Genomic DNA, 16,560 nt, shown 5'->3' with positions numbered 1-16,560 from the left:
AAACATGGGTAAATAGTTTTACTTTGTGTAATGACACATCCACTCCCAATCTTTATTCAAGACTAATTTAATGGTGTCCAGTTTGCAAATTAATTCCAATTCAGCAATCTCTTGTTGGAGTCTGGTTCTGAAGTTTTTTTGTTCACTTCACTTCAATCTCTCTGGTCACTCAATTACAGATCTAATAGTGGCAATTCTTCAACAAAAAAACTTCAGAACCAGATTCCAACGAGAGACTGCTGAATTGAAATTAATTTGCAAGCTGGACACCATTAAATTAGGCTTGAATAAAGACTGGGAGTGGATGTGTCATTACACAAAGTAAAACTATTTACCCATGTTTATTTCTCCCCCCCAACACACACTGTTCCTCACAAGTTCTTGTCAACTGCTGGAAATGGCCCAGCTTGATTATCACTACAAAAGGTTTTTTTTTCTCTCCTGCTGGTAATGGCTCACCTTACCTGATCACTCTCGTTACAGTGTATATGGTAACACTCATTGTTTCATGTTCTCTGTGTATATAAAATCCCTCTACTGTATTTTCCACTGCATGCATCCGATGAAGTGAGCTGTAGCTCATGAAAACTTATGCTCAAATAAATGAGTTAGTCTCTAAGATGCCACAACTACTCCTTTTCTTTTTGCGGATACAGACTAACACGGCTGCTACTCTGAAACCTGTCCATAGGCATCTGTTACTCAGCATGGTCCACAGCAAGCAAAGTGTTTGGTAGGAAGGTATACTTTTAGCAAGTTTCAGCATCAGGTCCTTAATCTAGACAGTGTCATATGCATATGGCAGGTCAACCAATATTGCACCAGCCTTTAGTTTTTTCTGACAGCCAGCTTCAGTGTGAGTTGTGAGTGCCAGAACTTGGTCACAACAACTACGTTTTGGCTAGAAGCCTGTCTGTTTGACAGGGATAATTGGCTCAGTAAAAGGGTCTATTCTTTCGAGGATCCTATGTTCAAGAAGTTTATAGGTTGTGTGTAGTAGAGATTCCAAACTGATTTCATGGTAGTGAACTGACTGTGGAAAGGATTTATTAAATTGTGTATTAGCAAGATTAAATGCCTTTGGCTCTCTATTTGTGCTGGGGAATTAATGAAACATTTGACAACATTCCTAAATGGATAGATCAACATGAACCATTTGTTTGTGATTATACAAGACCTGTGAGTTAGCTTGGTGATGATATACTCCGAAGTGATCATCAGGGGGCTGTGCAGCTCCCTGTTGCTCTGTAGAAATTTGAGAGCTTCAATATCACTTTTTAAAATATGTGCTAGTGGGAGACCCTGTTGTGTTGCCACCCCTAACTGGTGGGGGTCCTCAAAGCCCTGCAGCTTGATGGCCCATGTGCTGGAAATGCGAGAGGTGGCTCTCCTCCCTGCAATACTTCATGGAAAGCTGCATAGGAGCTGAGTACGTAGTTGTACCCCCTATGGAGCAATGGAGCCCAGACCAATCCAGGCTGCTAAGATACACGAACAGTGATTTTGGCCCTTCCTATCACCTACTACCTCCTCTCTCTCATCCTGTCCCGCTTTCCCCACATCCCCTGCCTTCCTCTTCCCCCATGCCATACCTCCACCTCGTACTTCCCCAATCTCTTTCCCCTTGTTGCCCCATCCCTTCTTGCCTGGAAAACCCCCTCAACTTCTTCAGCCCATTCCCCCACCCTAACACCTTCTATAAGCTCAAACTCTAAGTATACAAATATGAATTATAAAGTTAATATAAAAGAGACACTTAGAGTCATCGAAATATAGGACGGGAAAGGACCTCAGTAGGTCATCTAGCCCAGTCCCCTGCACTGAAGCAGAACTAAATATCTGCTTACTGTCTCCTAGATGCACCTGAATGTCTGATATTAGATATGGACAAAATTGAAACGTTTTAGGACCTGCTACTTTCCTTCCCTTAGTAAGCGCTTTCTCCCCTAAGTTCTTTTCACCTTATCTCTGAAATTGGAATTCTGCAAGAACCTTGGCATTCCTTTTATACTCTCAGTAGCTATTTGATTTTCCTCATAATAAATCCATTGCCAGATCTCCTTGTCTTATTTTCTGTAATGTTTCAAAAACTCATAACTCACCAATTATTCAGTTGCAGATTTGTTGTTAAATTATGTGATTACTGGAATGAGCCTCTTGCTTGTCTTCCCCTTCTTTCTATGGAAAATAGAAACTCCTCAAATGTCTGATTTTCTTGTTGTTCTATTTGGCCGTACTCATACTTTATCACTGTAAAACAAGTAATAAAATATTAGGTTATTAAAGTACTCTTCTGGCAGATCAAATCCAATAGAAATGCACAAAATCTCACAAGCTGTATCCAGGAACCCAGCATTATTTAGTTGAAAACACTAACTGTTTTGTTACTCCAAATGTTAAGGTCAGTAGCAACTGTCTCAATTAATTTGAATAAAAAGAAAATATCAGTTATTTTGAAAAGTTTTTTCCTATACAATAGCCTTTGAAATGAATGCAAATCAAGACATATCAGATACAGCTATGCATTAAGAGTGAAAACTTGGTGTAACTGAATTCTTAGAAAGTTTTGCTATTAACTTCAGTGAGACCTGAATTTAACCCTAGATATTTCTGACAGTAGGTTAACACGGATTAATAAAGCTGAAGGATGGCAGTGTGGTTAAAAGCATAGTGAGTCAAGAGCTCTAGGATCTTAATCTAAATTCTGAACCATTATTTCTTTGTGTGCTAGTAGAACTTATCATAACCCACTTTTTTTTAAAATGGATTGAGTCCTAAGTTTACATCCTTTCTTTTTTTCTGAAAAAAACCTAGGCAAAAGTACATTATGGTCCTGATCCTACGGAGACTTACACAACTATTGATTTCAGCTGGACTACTCATGGTGCATAAAGAGAAGCAAATATCTTCGAGGGATCAGAGCCTCAGGTTGTGAAGTAAAGCAATCAAAAGACAGGAAAGATAAAGTTAAGGTTGCCCACACAATCTTACCTCTGCTTCATTGTACACATGAATTACAATACTGTCCTTTATTACACAGCATTTTTCCCCGTAGGACCATTGCTTCATTTGGTATGGTGGTGTACAGTGAATGAAACAGGGATATGAAGTGAATGAGACTAGTGTCCTACGTGTGGCCAAAGTTAATATAATCAGAGAGTGCATTATAACAACTCTTCCAGTAGAAAGCAGGGAGAAATTCCCAGTCTACTTGTGAAAGGTGGCAAACTGGATGGATAATTGACCAAACTCTGCTACAACTTATTCCACATGCAACCCCATGGATCAGATTGGGCTTTCATGTGCTGTAAGGGTAGAATTTGAGACAATCTTTGTAGATTATTTAAAAAAGAAAAAATGCAGGGAAACAGTTCTCCTTAACTTTATCTGCTTTGATAACAGCTATCAAACTGAATGTATCACAAGCTCTAAAGGTGCTGTAAAAATGTGTAACACTGGAGATCTACTGAGGTATTAAAGAGAAAATAGAAGGACATGTGATAGCAACTAATTTTTCTTTGCCAACCTGAACATTGTACTTTATCAGCAATGTTTATACAGGACAACATTTTGCCATTAGGTAGTTTCAATGATATCGGGTGTAATCTGTTTGACCTTCAGGGAAGTATAAAAAGCAGAGTATTCTTCTTGACCAGCTGTTTGGGAATCAGTTGAATTTCTCAGTTTCTCGTGTTCTTTTGGTTTTGGGGGGTTGTCTGTGTGTTTGGGATTTTATTTTATTTTATTATTTTATTTGGAGAAAATGGCAGCTTTAAATGAAAAGAAGACCTGCAGCCAACGGATGGAAAATTTCAACCGTTTCGTCTGGAATCCAGATACAGGGCAGTTAATGGGAAGGACCTTGATTAATTGGGGTATGTGGTCACATAAGTCTACAAAAACAAGAATATTTTCTTCTTTTTAGTACAGTTAGAAAGCTGCACAATTTTTTGTTTTTTCCTCATTAATTTGATAGGATGAGATGATGAATGTTGCATGGTCATGGAGACCACTTGTTTTCGTGGCATGCTTGTGAGTCATCCCAGGGGTTGATGACAGATTTTGTTAAAGCATGAGTTCATTTCTTGAAATGTTTCTGAGCGTGAAGTTATTGAATGAAGAGATTTGGAATCTCTTAATTGTTTCACATATTCAAGGATTTTTTTGCCATAACTAAAATTCCCAAACAACCATTAGGATGAAACGTATGGCTTTAAGAATGATTTAAAACAACACAATGAAAGAATCACTTGGAAAAATGGAGTAAGCACAGAGAAGAGCAACCAAAATGATTAAGGTGCTGGCAGGGTTGATTTATATGGATAGATTAAAAGAACTAAGGTTTTTAATGCTGCACCCACTGAAGTCAATGGCAAAATCCCCTTGGACTTCCATATCTAATGCACATGATTCCATGATTTGTGAAACTGATAAATAATTATTAAAATAAACTATGGCACGTCAGTGTTTTTCAGAATTTCTACCAAAGCCAGACTGCATACAGCTGAGCTGTCTTTAGCCAGGACTTCTAACATTTCTGACCAGTTTAGAGATACCATATCAAAGGCAATGACACTAAGGATAAATATTAACAATTGGCTATATAACCAGATAGGCCATTTTAATAAAGAGAAACTGATCCAAGTATTTTCCTCAAGTATGAGAATCGTTTTAAACCATTCTGGTTCAAATTATTGTCCAGGATGCAAATTAAGATAATAATTATTAATATCTACGTGTTATAGTTATGACATGATTCTGATATCAGGATTAACTAGAGGGGACTGACCTTGCAGTTTTTGTGTACCCAAAACTCCTTTTGACTTTAATTGGTTGTCTTGGATGCTCAGGACTACAGGAACTGGAACTAATACCTATAAAAATACCAGGATAACACAGGAAACAGGATCTGTTTTTTTCTCTTCAGGCCCATCTGGGAAGCAAGTGAAGATAAAATTCAGATCCAAATAACTGGAAATATAGTTTGCCTTTCCAAAATGATTTTTCTGATTTAATTTCTGTTTAGTAAATCTGCTGTTTTATCCCAGCACACTGATGCACATTTCAGCTCAACCCATCAATCCATCCATAACCAACTCTTTGCAACAACAATAGGTTTCATGGTCTACATTCAAATAAGCCATCCTCTAATTGATTTTAAAAACGTTTCTTGTCCCACAGATACTAATGGCAGTTGCAGGTTACTCTCTCCCTTCCCCACTCCTTTCCTGAGATAACAGATTTGCCTGTAAGATGTTTTTCTGAGCTGAAATTTGATATAATGGATCTTAACAGCAATTTTTAAATGTAAAAGAAAATCTACTTAAAATTAACCTTTCCTAATGTTGGTGGGTGCAGGGGTTATATGATAAAAATTAGCGCGTTCCCCCCCACTTAGTCCATGTGGATTGTTTTATTAATTATTTATATAGAACTAACAGTGTGCTACGTATTTTACAGACATGTATGAAGAAACAGAGCCTGGTTCTAATCTCACACCATTGTAACTTAGGTGGCAGTGAGAATGAATTTACCAGAGAAGGTTCGATGATAAAGTGTGAAATAAGTGTAAATGGGATTTGTGACCAAATCATATTTTTAGCAGACTGGTGTTGTCAGTGAAATTCATCAGGACTGTTTTATATCCTTCATATGGAATGAGCAGATAAGAAGAGTGAACTTGCAAAAATAGTCATGCCAAGAAACTGCACTGATTTTTCAATTTATAATCTGTGCTGATCACCAGTTACATAAAAAAAAGTAACGAACTTTTGTGTAATGGGTACCCTTCAGCCCCTTCTTTCAAACTATCCAAATTTATGTATGAGCAGAAAGAAACTGTCAATAAATAATATCCAGTGATATGTTACTCCACAGCTTCACTATGTTCCTTATAAAAATGGAACAAATTTACAACATTCTCCAGAAAAAAAGTTTTTTTAAATTAACAGATAAGACTCAAAACACCAAATTTAAGGCACAATTCTGGAAGATGCTGATTACCTTCAACTCCCACTGAAGTCAAGTTCAAACAAAGATTCTGTCCATTGGATTACTTTCCTACTCCTTTCAAGCTTTTTAGTCATGACAGCATCTACTAAAAACAAAAACACAGCAGGGAGGGACTTACTCTCAATAGTCACTTTAACCTGATATTGTTAATCATACATTTTCCCTACAGTGTGGATCAGTCTGTACTACGTTGCTTTCTACATAGTGATGACTGGGCTGTTTTCACTTGCCATATATTCCTTAATGAGGACAATCAATCCATATACACCGGACTATCAAGATCGATTAAAATCACCAGGTATAATCACAAATTCTGTCCATTTCATACCATATGGCTGATGTATCTAAATCACTCATTTCTCACAACACCAGTTCCTGTGTAGAGGAATGGTCAGGATGCTGAGGACACAAAGCAGAGGCACAGGATCAGGGTCCTGACATCCTCTGGCTCTCAGGGGATCAGATGGGTTTGTGAGCAGGCCCTGTCACCTATTTAAACCTGCCCTCTCAGTGAATAAATCAGGGGAAATTGAAAGAGGAACTTCAAGGAAATTTCCTCCCTTTCTATGGGTTTTCCCACAGAAGCATTGTAGATGGGCCCTTATTTCCTAAAGAAGACAGGACTAAGCTCTCCAGTCCTTGACAGCAGCACCTTCAAGTCTCTTCAGACACTGCACACTCTGGAAAAAAGACAGAAGTAATTGAGATTTATAGAAATAGAACCATGGAAGTGAAGTGATATAGAAAAGGAGAGAACAAAAGATGAAAAGAAAAATGACAAAGAAAAAAATAAGTCGTAAAGTAAAAGTAAAAATAAGGTGGACAAAGAAACATGGAATTAGCAATAAAGATTAGACTTGAAAATGTGAATAGATGGGAGAGGGAGCAGCAAAAAAAAAAAAAATCTGTTAAACCAATCACTAGATAATTTATGTAGGTATACAACTGCTCCTAGTTAGGATTTTTAAAACTGGGGATGGGAAAACAACACTTAGATGTGTAACCCTACAAATACTACTACTTGTCTATGGTCAAATACCCTCTCTCAACATTTAATAAGTTTACTGGCAAAATAATTACTGTCAAACATTAAATTGGCATGTTGGAAAGTCATTTCACAGAGAAACATACTTTGGCTTTTAGATTTGATACGATAGTTATACCCACTATTTTTAACAAGTGCTGGGGGGAATACAGTATAAATGAAATATGACATCATTGGCACTTCCATTTTAGAGCATTCTGAAAATAAGGGAGACATACTTGAATCAGAGAGAAAAGAAAGCATTTCACAAGTAGCATAGATTTTTGAATACATCCTCTGAAGATTGTTATTCCTGTGCAGGATGATTAAAATCACTTCCAACTGTGACTGCGGGCTCAGTGGAGTTCTACTGACAGCTTTCATTTCAGTGTCACATCTGTAGTTAGTTTAAATCAATACCTGAAACACTTCTCTTTTCTTCATTTTTTCTTTTTTAAATACAGGGGTGACGTTACGACCGGATGTCTATGGTGAAGGAGGATTAGAAATTTATTACAACATCTCTGACAAAAACTCCTGGGAGAAATATGTCACAACTCTTCACAAATTTCTTTCAGGTATGAAAAGAAATAAGATTTATTTAAATATAAACGTAACATTATAGAAGCAAAGATCACTGCTCCCTAGTAAAGGAAGAGTTGAGTTTTGCACTTAAAATAGAGATTCAGTCTCTTTGCTTTGTAAGGAAAACACAGCATATCTTCCCATAATTACAGCACTGAGTATAAAATAGTAATTTTTTCAGTATAGATTACATTTTCTGAAAATTTACAAGTAAATCTGTTAATGAAATTAAGAGTCAAATTAATGTAAAATAGGTGATTCAAGAAATGCAGCACCATGATAGACCTATTCGCTGCCCCTCCCCCACTCCACCTCCCTGAATGATCTTCATATTGTGACACTACGAGGTGGGGAAAAAAAGAAAGAAAAAAAAGTTTAATCTCATATGTGACCACTCACACATATGCCTTAATTGTAGTTATGTGGTTATTGCTGGTGCCACTACAGGGCATATTTAAAGTTGTTTCGGTGCCCTAATACCTTAATATATGTTGGGATTTATTTTAAGTTAAACCCTAACTTTGAACTTCCTGAATTTCTAACGATTGTTTTGAGGATAAATTTTAACATCTCCATAATAGAATTTATCCTAGATTATCGATATGTACTGTCAACCTTCACTCCATTTTAACATTGTACTTTCTATAATTCACAGACAAAAACTATTTGCCCTTTTTAATACTATTTGATTCCATTCTCTCTAGAAATACAACTAGTTCTCCCACAAAAAAAACCCTGAAGCATGGTATTAAAAATTACAATCTGTGAGGGAAATAGTTCAGTGCCACAAACCAGGATATGGAGGAATTAATTTTGTTTGTTTTACACTGATATAGCATATAATACAACTGCACAACATGCCAACATCAACTGCACAAGTGAGAAATACTTCTTTCAAAAATCATTCCTTGGACCAAACAAAACAAAATACTCCTGCAAGTTCACATCAGATATGCTTGAAAACTGCTCTGGCCTGGAAAATTCCACTTTTGGATTTCCAGAAGGAAAACCATGTTTAATTATAAAAATGAACAGAGTAAGTACCAATCCTAAAGTACTGAAAAAGAAAGATTGATGTGTTAACTAATGTTTGATAAAAGAATAATCAGAACAGTTTTCCATGCTAGTGGTTTCTATATCACCCATTGCTGATGAATCTAACTCAGTTTTGCATTAGAAATTCAGCTATTGTCTTTTTCCTGGATGATCCTACGGATTACTGGAGAATTAGTAAAATTATGACATCACAAGTACCAAATAAATTAAATCTGAGCAACAGTGGGGAAACAAATGTCTGCAAGATCTAGCTGTGGGAGGAAAGATTGTGTACTTGGTTTTTGCAGGTGAAGAACAGACTCCTTTAAAAAAAAGCTGCCACTTTCTCCAGTAAGGCCTTGTTTAGAGGGCTTACCAGCTCAAGCTTCAGCAGAGAGGAAGGGGAGGTCCTGCCTCCCACTCCCAGTGGTGCTTCCTTCCTTCTGTCTTTGCTACTGGTGATGGGGATCCTGCCAGTTTGCACCTGAGAAGGATGTGCCTGTTTACTCACCCAAGCCAGTGCTGATGTATCAGGACATGGAGGGCGGCAAAACTTTTAAAAACTTTAATTTTACTGATGCATTAAGAAATTTCTTCTTGTTGAACACTAGTCTCCAAATGAATGCATGTAATTATATTAGCTAGTCTCACTAAGGACAAAAGAAGTCAGGAAACGATGGTGTTCCACATTGCAAATAGGATACTTTGTGATAAGGTGTTTTTTATTATTGCATACAAGAAAAATGATAGAAGCTTCACAATTCTTACCAAAATCCAGACAAAGGCAGCCAAAGCAATATGCAAATCTAAATGCATCATTTTTGCCAATGTTTTTACATTATAAATAATTCTGAGGTGACTAATGTGAACATTTATTATGTTTCAGATTATCAATTTTCTCCCTGGCAATGGTACTGCACCAAGGGTGAGCTGTACAGCTCAAGTAAGTATGGAGTGCTCACATTTCAAAGGTTTCAAGCACTACAGCTATCATTGATTTCAACAGAATTTATGGATACTTTGCACCTTTGAAAATCATCAATTCTTTTTATTCTTTAGATTAAGAAATTACTTATTTTCAATACTGGATATCAAAGATGTTTATAATATGATATTTCCCCTCTTTCTTCCATACTTTGAAAACCAGCAAACTAATTAAACTAAGTATCATGAGTATCTGAAATTGTTGACCTTTAAAGCAGTGGTTCTCAAAGCCGGTCCGCTGCTTTTTCAGGGAAAGCCCTGGCCGGCGGACCGGTTTGTTTACCTGCCGCATCTGCAGGTTCGACCGATTGCGGCTCCCGCTGGCCACGGTTCGCCGCTCCAGGCCAATGGGGGCTGCGGGAAGCGGCACGGGCCAATGGACGTGCTAGCCGCCCTTCCCACAGCCCCCATTGGGCTGGAGCGGCAAACCGCGGCCTGCGGGAGCCACGATTGGCGGAACCTGCAGACGCAGCAGGTAAACAAACCAGCCTGGCCGATCACTTACTTTCCCTGAAAAAGTGGCGGACCAGCTTTGAGAACCACTGCTTTAAAGTATCATCAGTGGTATCTGAAATGAACAGGAGAGTTCACAACTTGGAGCAATTGTTTCAGGCTCTCTGAAAACTCAGGCAGATAACCACTTCAAGGGTAACTCTTGTTATGCTTTGGAGGTTAGGCATGTTCTCAAGTGCTGCGCTGATAAAGTATGGATTTCTCAACTGTGGTCGGTGCATATTATTTAGATTTTAATAGCTATAAAATAGAATCATACAGTCACCGAAACATAGGGCTAAATGGGACTTTGAGAGGTCATCTAGCCCAGCCCCCAGCGCTGAGACAGGACCAAGTATATCTAGACCATCCCTGACAGCTGTTTATCTAACGTTCTTAAAAACCTCCAATGGTGGGGATTCTACAACCTCCCTTGAAGCCTATCCCAGTACTTAACTATCCTTATAGTTAGAAAGTTTTTTCTGATATCTAACCTAACTCTTCCTTGCTGCAGATTAAGCCCATTACTTCTTGTCCTACCTTCAGTGGACATAGAGAACAATTGCTCACTGTCTTCTTTATAACAGCCTGTGACATATTGAAGACTGTTATCCGGTCCCCCCTCAGCCTTCTTTGCTCACAACTAAACATGCCTAGTTTTTCTAACCTTTCAGGTCAGGTTTGCTAAATCTTTTATCATTTTTGTTGCTCTCCTCTGAACTCTTTCCAATTTTCCCATGTGTGGGGCCCAGAACTGGACACAGTACTCCAGCTGATGCCTCACCAGTGCTGAATAGACAATTCTTTTAATACATCCCAGAATGATACCAGCCTTTTTTGCAACTTTGCCACATTGTTGGCTCATATTCAGTTTATGGTACACTATAGCTCCCAGATCCTTTTCAGCCATACTATTGTTTAGTCAGTTATTTCCCATTTGTATTTGTGCATTTGATTTTTCTTTCTTAAAGTATAGTGCTTTGCACTTGTCTTTAATGAATTTCATCTTGTTGAAAACTGAATGCTGCTTTATAGTTTGAGTGCTAACAGATCTGATTTCTTACCTTCAAAAATAGCATGATGATTTCAGCCCACTTGAACTACAATATTACCCAGTCAACGGCACCTTTAACCTTCACTATTTCCCTTACTATGGAAAGAAAGCACAGGTATGTGTTTCTGAACTCAAATTTGTGGTTTTGTTCCCCTATGTTTTTATCAGATCAGCAGTTTGAAACATCTCTGTGAAATTATGTGAATTTGACCAAAATTTAATTCATAGGTTGTATTTCTAAACTGATAGTTCAAGCTTTCAAAAGAAGGTTAAAAGATCTTTCTTTCATCCCAGCCCACCTACAGTAATCCTTTGGTAGCAGTGAAATTTCTCAACATTACAAGGAATGCAGAAGTTACCGTTGTGTGCAGAGTCATTGGAACTGGAATTACCTCAGATAACCCTCATGATCCGTATGAAGGAAAAGTGGAGTTCAAAATGAGAATACAAGATTAGGCATACCGGTACAAATGAAGCCATTTCAGAAAAGTTTGTGTGGTATGAAAAGTGACTTAAATGTCACCACATTATTTTATATTTATTTTTTCCCATGATTTCCATATAAAATTTGCTCAGATATCAGTTTCACAAAAGACATTTTGTAAATATCAGTATTGAAATATCATCCAACCATCTAAAAATCAAGATACAATTTACAATACATGAAGCAAGGTAGTAATGTTTCTTGATGTGTACACAGAATTTGTTCTCCCATGGCTACAGTATGTTGCTGCTTTAACAAATACTAGTATGAAATGGCTTTCCTCTAAATTGAGCATATACGATTCATGAGAAGCATGAACACAGTACCAAGATGTCGATTTTAGTCACTTTTCTGGCTACAATTAATAATTATTCTTTACCAATTTATTCTGCCATTGTAGAAGCAATTCAATTGCTGCAAAAACATATTAGTATCCTGATGTTTTGAAATACTAGCTTGCAATATAATTTTATTACACATTAGTTTTATCCACTTAGTATAAAATGTATAAATCAAAAAGTGTATTTAAATCTAACTGTATCATTAACACATTATATTCTATAGTTTAGTCAGTCATATTGTTTGTTTTATGATACAACAAATCAATGACTGTAGAAGAAGGGACTTGAAAATTAGCCTGTGTAGCTTATAGCAGTATTTAGTATTACACATTTCACAATTGCTGTACGTGTACCATTTAATAAACTAATCAATGAAAATGTAGCATCTAACTACATCCATCAGAGTTGGGGTAAAAGCACAAAATGAGCAAAAAGAGTATATTACTTCTGTAAACTAATTACAAGTTACAACCATAGAGTTTTGGATAGCTAAAATGATTGTTTGAAGATGTTAAAAATAATTCAGATACAGAATTATTTAGAAATATTAAAAATCAAACACTAACAACTGATATGAAAAAGAATAAGATTTCTAAAAGACACAGTACAAAATGCTTTAAAACTATTTGGGGTAAAATCCAGGATATTTTAAACAGATGAGAGGCACTTTGGAGAGTAGATGATTCCAAAAAGATATTTTTGAATCCCCAACTTAATTGGACATTCCAGAAACCATGAAAACACACAGAAGGAAAAACTTAAACTGACACAGCAAAAGCCAGACAAATAGCCTGTCACTTGGAATGACCAGCCTACTGAAGAATCCTGGAGGTGAAGACTCCTTTCCTTACATAGCCATCAAGAGACTTTCAGTGCTCCTCATTAACTTCAAATTAAGGAATATTTGGAAATCTCTGCATTTCAAGGAGAAGAAATAAAATTTGTTCTTACCTATGATTTTCCTCTCATGGACCTTTAGTGTTTCAATATTAACAGTGAGCTTTTGCCTCTCTTCCGGGTGATTGGATGTAGACCAACCTTTTGGTCTAGCTGTGGCACTGGACTGTCCCCTCTGCACCTTTCCCAAAACAACATCCAAAGCTACAAAATACTGAACCTTCTTGTTAACCAAAATACTTACTCACGCTCTAAGTAAACTATCAGTAAACAGAGCTTTCAGCCATTAGCAACAAGCATACAAAACTTCCTCTGTCTTGCAAGAGAAGGACTCTGTGTATGGCTGTATCTAGTACAGCCTAAGCTGCTACAACCTTTATATTTGAACCAGGCAATGCTTCATCACAAATCCATACTCTTGTGGGAAAACTACAGTTCATTGTTGCTATAGCTTGGAGGCTTGTTTTGCACCTAAGAATAATACAATGAGCAAGTTTCCCAAGAACTGGGTAGATGCAGATTCACCTTCCCAGATTTGTAGGCAGGACCACTAGGATCACAGAATCATTGGACTGGAAGGGACCTCAAGAGGTCATCAAGTCCAGTTCCCTGCAATCATGGCAGGACCAAGTATTATCTAGACCATCCCTGATAGGCGTTTGTCTAACCTGCTCTTTAAAATCTCCAGTGATGGAGATTCCACAACATCCCTAGGCAATTTATTCCAGTGCTTAACCACCTTGACAGTTAGGATATTTTTCCTAATGTCCAACCTAAACTTCCCTTGCTGCAACTTAAGCCCATGGCTTCTTGTCCTATCCTCAGAGATTAAGAAGAAATTTTTTTCTCCCTCCTTCTTGTAACCTTTTACGTACTTGAAAACTGTTACGTCCCCCCTCAGTCTTCTCTTTTCCAGACTAAACAAATCCAATTTTTTCAATCTTCCCTCATAGGTCATGTTTTCTAGACCTTTAGTCACTTTTGTTGCTCTTCTCTGGACTTTCTCCAATTTGTCCACATCTTTCCTGAAATGTGGTGCCCAGAACTGGACACAATACTCCATTGAGGCCTAATCAGCACAAAGTAGAGCGGAAGAATTACTTCTTGTGTCTTGCTTACGACAGTCCTGCTAATACATCCTTGAATGATGGATGTTTGTTTCCCCCCCCCCAAGTGTTACACTGTTGACTCATATTTAGCTTGTGATCCACTGCAGTACTCCTTCCTAGGCAGTCGTTTCCCATTTTGTATGTGTGCAACTGATTATTCCTTCCTAAGTGGAGTATTTTGCATTTGTTCTTATTGAATTTCATCCTATTTACTTCAGACCATTTCTCCAGTTTGTCCAGATCATTTTGGAATTATAATCCTATCCTCCAAAGCACTTGCAATCCTTCCCAACTTGGTATTGTCCACAAATTTTATAAGTGTACTCTCTATATCATTATCTAAGTCATTGATGAAGATGTTGAACAGAACCGGACCCAGAACCGATCCCTGCAGGATCCCACTCGTTATGCCCTTCCAGCATGACTGTGAACCACTGATAACTATTCTCTGGGAATGGTTTTCCAACTAGTTATGCACCCACCTTATAGTAGTTCCATCTAGGTTGCATTTCCCTAGTTTGTTTAGGAGAAGGTCATGCGAGACAGTATCAAACGCTTCACTAAAGTCAAGATATACCATGTCTACCACTTCCCCCCATCCACAAGGCTTGGTACCCTGTCAGAGAAAGCTGACGGGTAGGTTTGACACAATTTGTTCTTGACAAGTCCATGCGGGCTGTCATTTATCACCCTATTATCTTCTAGATGTTTGCAAACTGATTGCTTAATTATTTGCTCTATTATCTTTCCATCTACAGAAGTTAAGCTGACTTGTCTAATTCCCCGGATAGTCCTTATTTCCCTTTTTATAGATTGGAAAAAGACAAATATAGTGCCAATCTTCTGGAATCTCTCCCGTTTTCCATGACTTTTCAAAGATAATCGCTAATGGCTCAGATATCTTCTCAGTCAGCTCCTCGAGTATTCTAGGATGCATTTCATCAGGCCCTGGTGACTTGAAGACATCCAACTTGTCTAAGTAATTTTAACTTGTTCTTTCCCTATTTTGGTCTCTGATCCTACCTCATTTTCACTGGTATTCACTATGTTAGATGTCCAATCGCCACCAACCTTCTTGGTGAAAACCGAAACAAAGAAGTCATTAAGCACCTCTGCCATTTCCACATTTTCAGTTATTGTTTTCCCCATGCATTGAGTAACAGGCCTACCTTGTCCTCGGTCTTCCTTTTGCTTTTAATATATTTGTACAATGTTTTCTTGTTACCCTTTATGTCTCTAGCTAGTTTGATCTCGTTTTATGCCTTGACCTTTCTAATTTTGTCCCTATACAATTGTGTTATTTATATTCATCCTTTGTAATTTGCCCTTATTTCCACTTTTTGTAGGACTCTTATTTTTTTAGATCATTGAAGATCTCCTGGTTAAGCCAAGGGTGGTCTCTTCCCATACTTCCTATCTTTCCTATGCAGTGGCATAGTTTGTTCTTGTGCCCTTAATAATGTCTCTGAAAAACTGCCAACTTTCTTCAATTGTTTTTCCCCGAGACTTGCTTCGCATGGGATCTTATCTACCAACTCCCTGAGTTTGTGGAAGTCTGCCTTCTTGAAATCCACTGTCTTTATTTTTCTACTCTTCCTCCTACCATTTCTTAGAATCATGAATTCTATCATTTCATGATCACTTTCACCCAAGCTGCCTTCCACTTTCAAATTCTCAACCAGTTCCTCCCTATCTGTCACAATCAAATCCAGAACAGCCTCTCCCCTAGTAGCGTGCTCCACCTCTGAAATTAAAAAATGGTCTCCAATACATTACAAGAACTTGTTGGATAATCTGTGTTATTTTTGTTTCATGTTCTCTGTGTGTGTATGTATATAAATCTCTCCTCTGTTTTTTCCACCAAATGCATCTGATGAAGTGAGCTGTAGCTCACGAAAGCTTATGCTCTAATAAATTTGTTAGTCTCTAAGGTGCCACAAGTACTCCTTTTCTTTTTTCCCTGTTGTGTTATTTTCCCAATAGTTGTCTGAGTAGTTGAAGTCCCCCATCCCCAAGTCCTGTGCTTTGGACAATTTTGTTAATTGTTTAAGAAAAGCCTCATCCACCTCTTTTTCCTGGGTAGGTGGTCTGTAATAGACCCCTACCATGACATCACCCTTGGTTTTTTTTACTCCTTTTATCCTTATCCAGAGACTTTCAACAAGTCTGTCTCCTATTTCCATCTCAATCTCAGTCCAAATGTATAATTTTAATACTTATATTTACATATACAATATATTACATATATTTTTAATATACAAGGCAACACCTCCTCCCTTTTCCCCCCTGCCTGTCCTTCCTGAGCAAGCTGTACCCTTCTGTATCAATATTCCAATCATGCGTACTATTCCACCAATCTGTGATGCCACATCATAGCTGTGTTTATGCTGGGGTGTGGCAGGGGAAGAGGTAGATATGCTGAAGGATAGGGATAGGGTCCAGAGTGACTTAGACAAATTAGAGAATTGGGCCAAAAGAATCTGAAGTGCAGAGTCATTCACTTAGGACGGAAGAATCCCATGCACTGCTAAAGGCTGGGAACC

The 16,560-nt window shown here is 37.8% G+C and overlaps 1 protein-coding gene and 1 long non-coding RNA gene across 3 annotated transcripts; one reads left to right on the top strand and one right to left on the bottom strand.

The window, feature by feature from the left end:
- Positions 1–2,102: 2,102 nt before the first annotated feature.
- LOC122458614 lies at positions 2,103–7,652 on the bottom strand. 2 transcript variants are annotated; one of them, XR_006278694.1, is made up of 4 exons: positions 7,457–7,652; positions 6,004–6,097; positions 2,854–2,923; positions 2,103–2,178 (listed from the first exon to the last, which is right to left on the bottom strand). It is a non-coding gene; the product is annotated as an uncharacterized LOC122458614 (long non-coding RNA). The 2 variants fall into 2 exon arrangements; XR_006278689.1 differs by having other exon boundaries at positions 2,124–2,250.
- On the top strand, positions 3,497–11,642 carry ATP4B (ATPase H+/K+ transporting subunit beta). The gene is made up of 7 exons (XM_038383433.2): positions 3,497–3,875; positions 6,182–6,310; positions 7,501–7,614; positions 8,458–8,657; positions 9,543–9,599; positions 11,209–11,301; positions 11,481–11,642. Exons 1-7 carry the CDS (start codon positions 3,764–3,766, stop codon positions 11,640–11,642), a joined length of 867 nt encoding a protein of 288 aa, XP_038239361.1. The 5' UTR covers positions 3,497–3,763.
- The last annotated feature ends 4,918 nt before the right edge of the window (positions 11,643–16,560 follow it).

Source organism: Dermochelys coriacea, chromosome 1 (assembly GCF_009764565.3).
Source record: "Dermochelys coriacea isolate rDerCor1 chromosome 1, rDerCor1.pri.v4, whole genome shotgun sequence".
NCBI lineage: Eukaryota > Metazoa > Chordata > Testudines > Dermochelyidae > Dermochelys > Dermochelys coriacea.
This window is presented reverse-complemented; position numbering and strand designations above follow the sequence as displayed.

Coding starts and splice junctions, on each gene's coding strand:
- ATP4B (XM_038383433.2), top strand. CDS start 3,764: ATGGCAGCTTTAAATGAAAAGAAGACCTGCAGCCAACGGATGGAAAAT. Junction 7,615..8,457: donor TCTTCACAAATTTCTTTCAG/GTATGAAAAGAA, acceptor ACACTGATATAG/CATATAATACAACTGCACAA. Junction 8,658..9,542: donor TAATTATAAAAATGAACAGA/GTAAGTACCAAT, acceptor ATTATGTTTCAG/ATTATCAATTTTCTCCCTGG.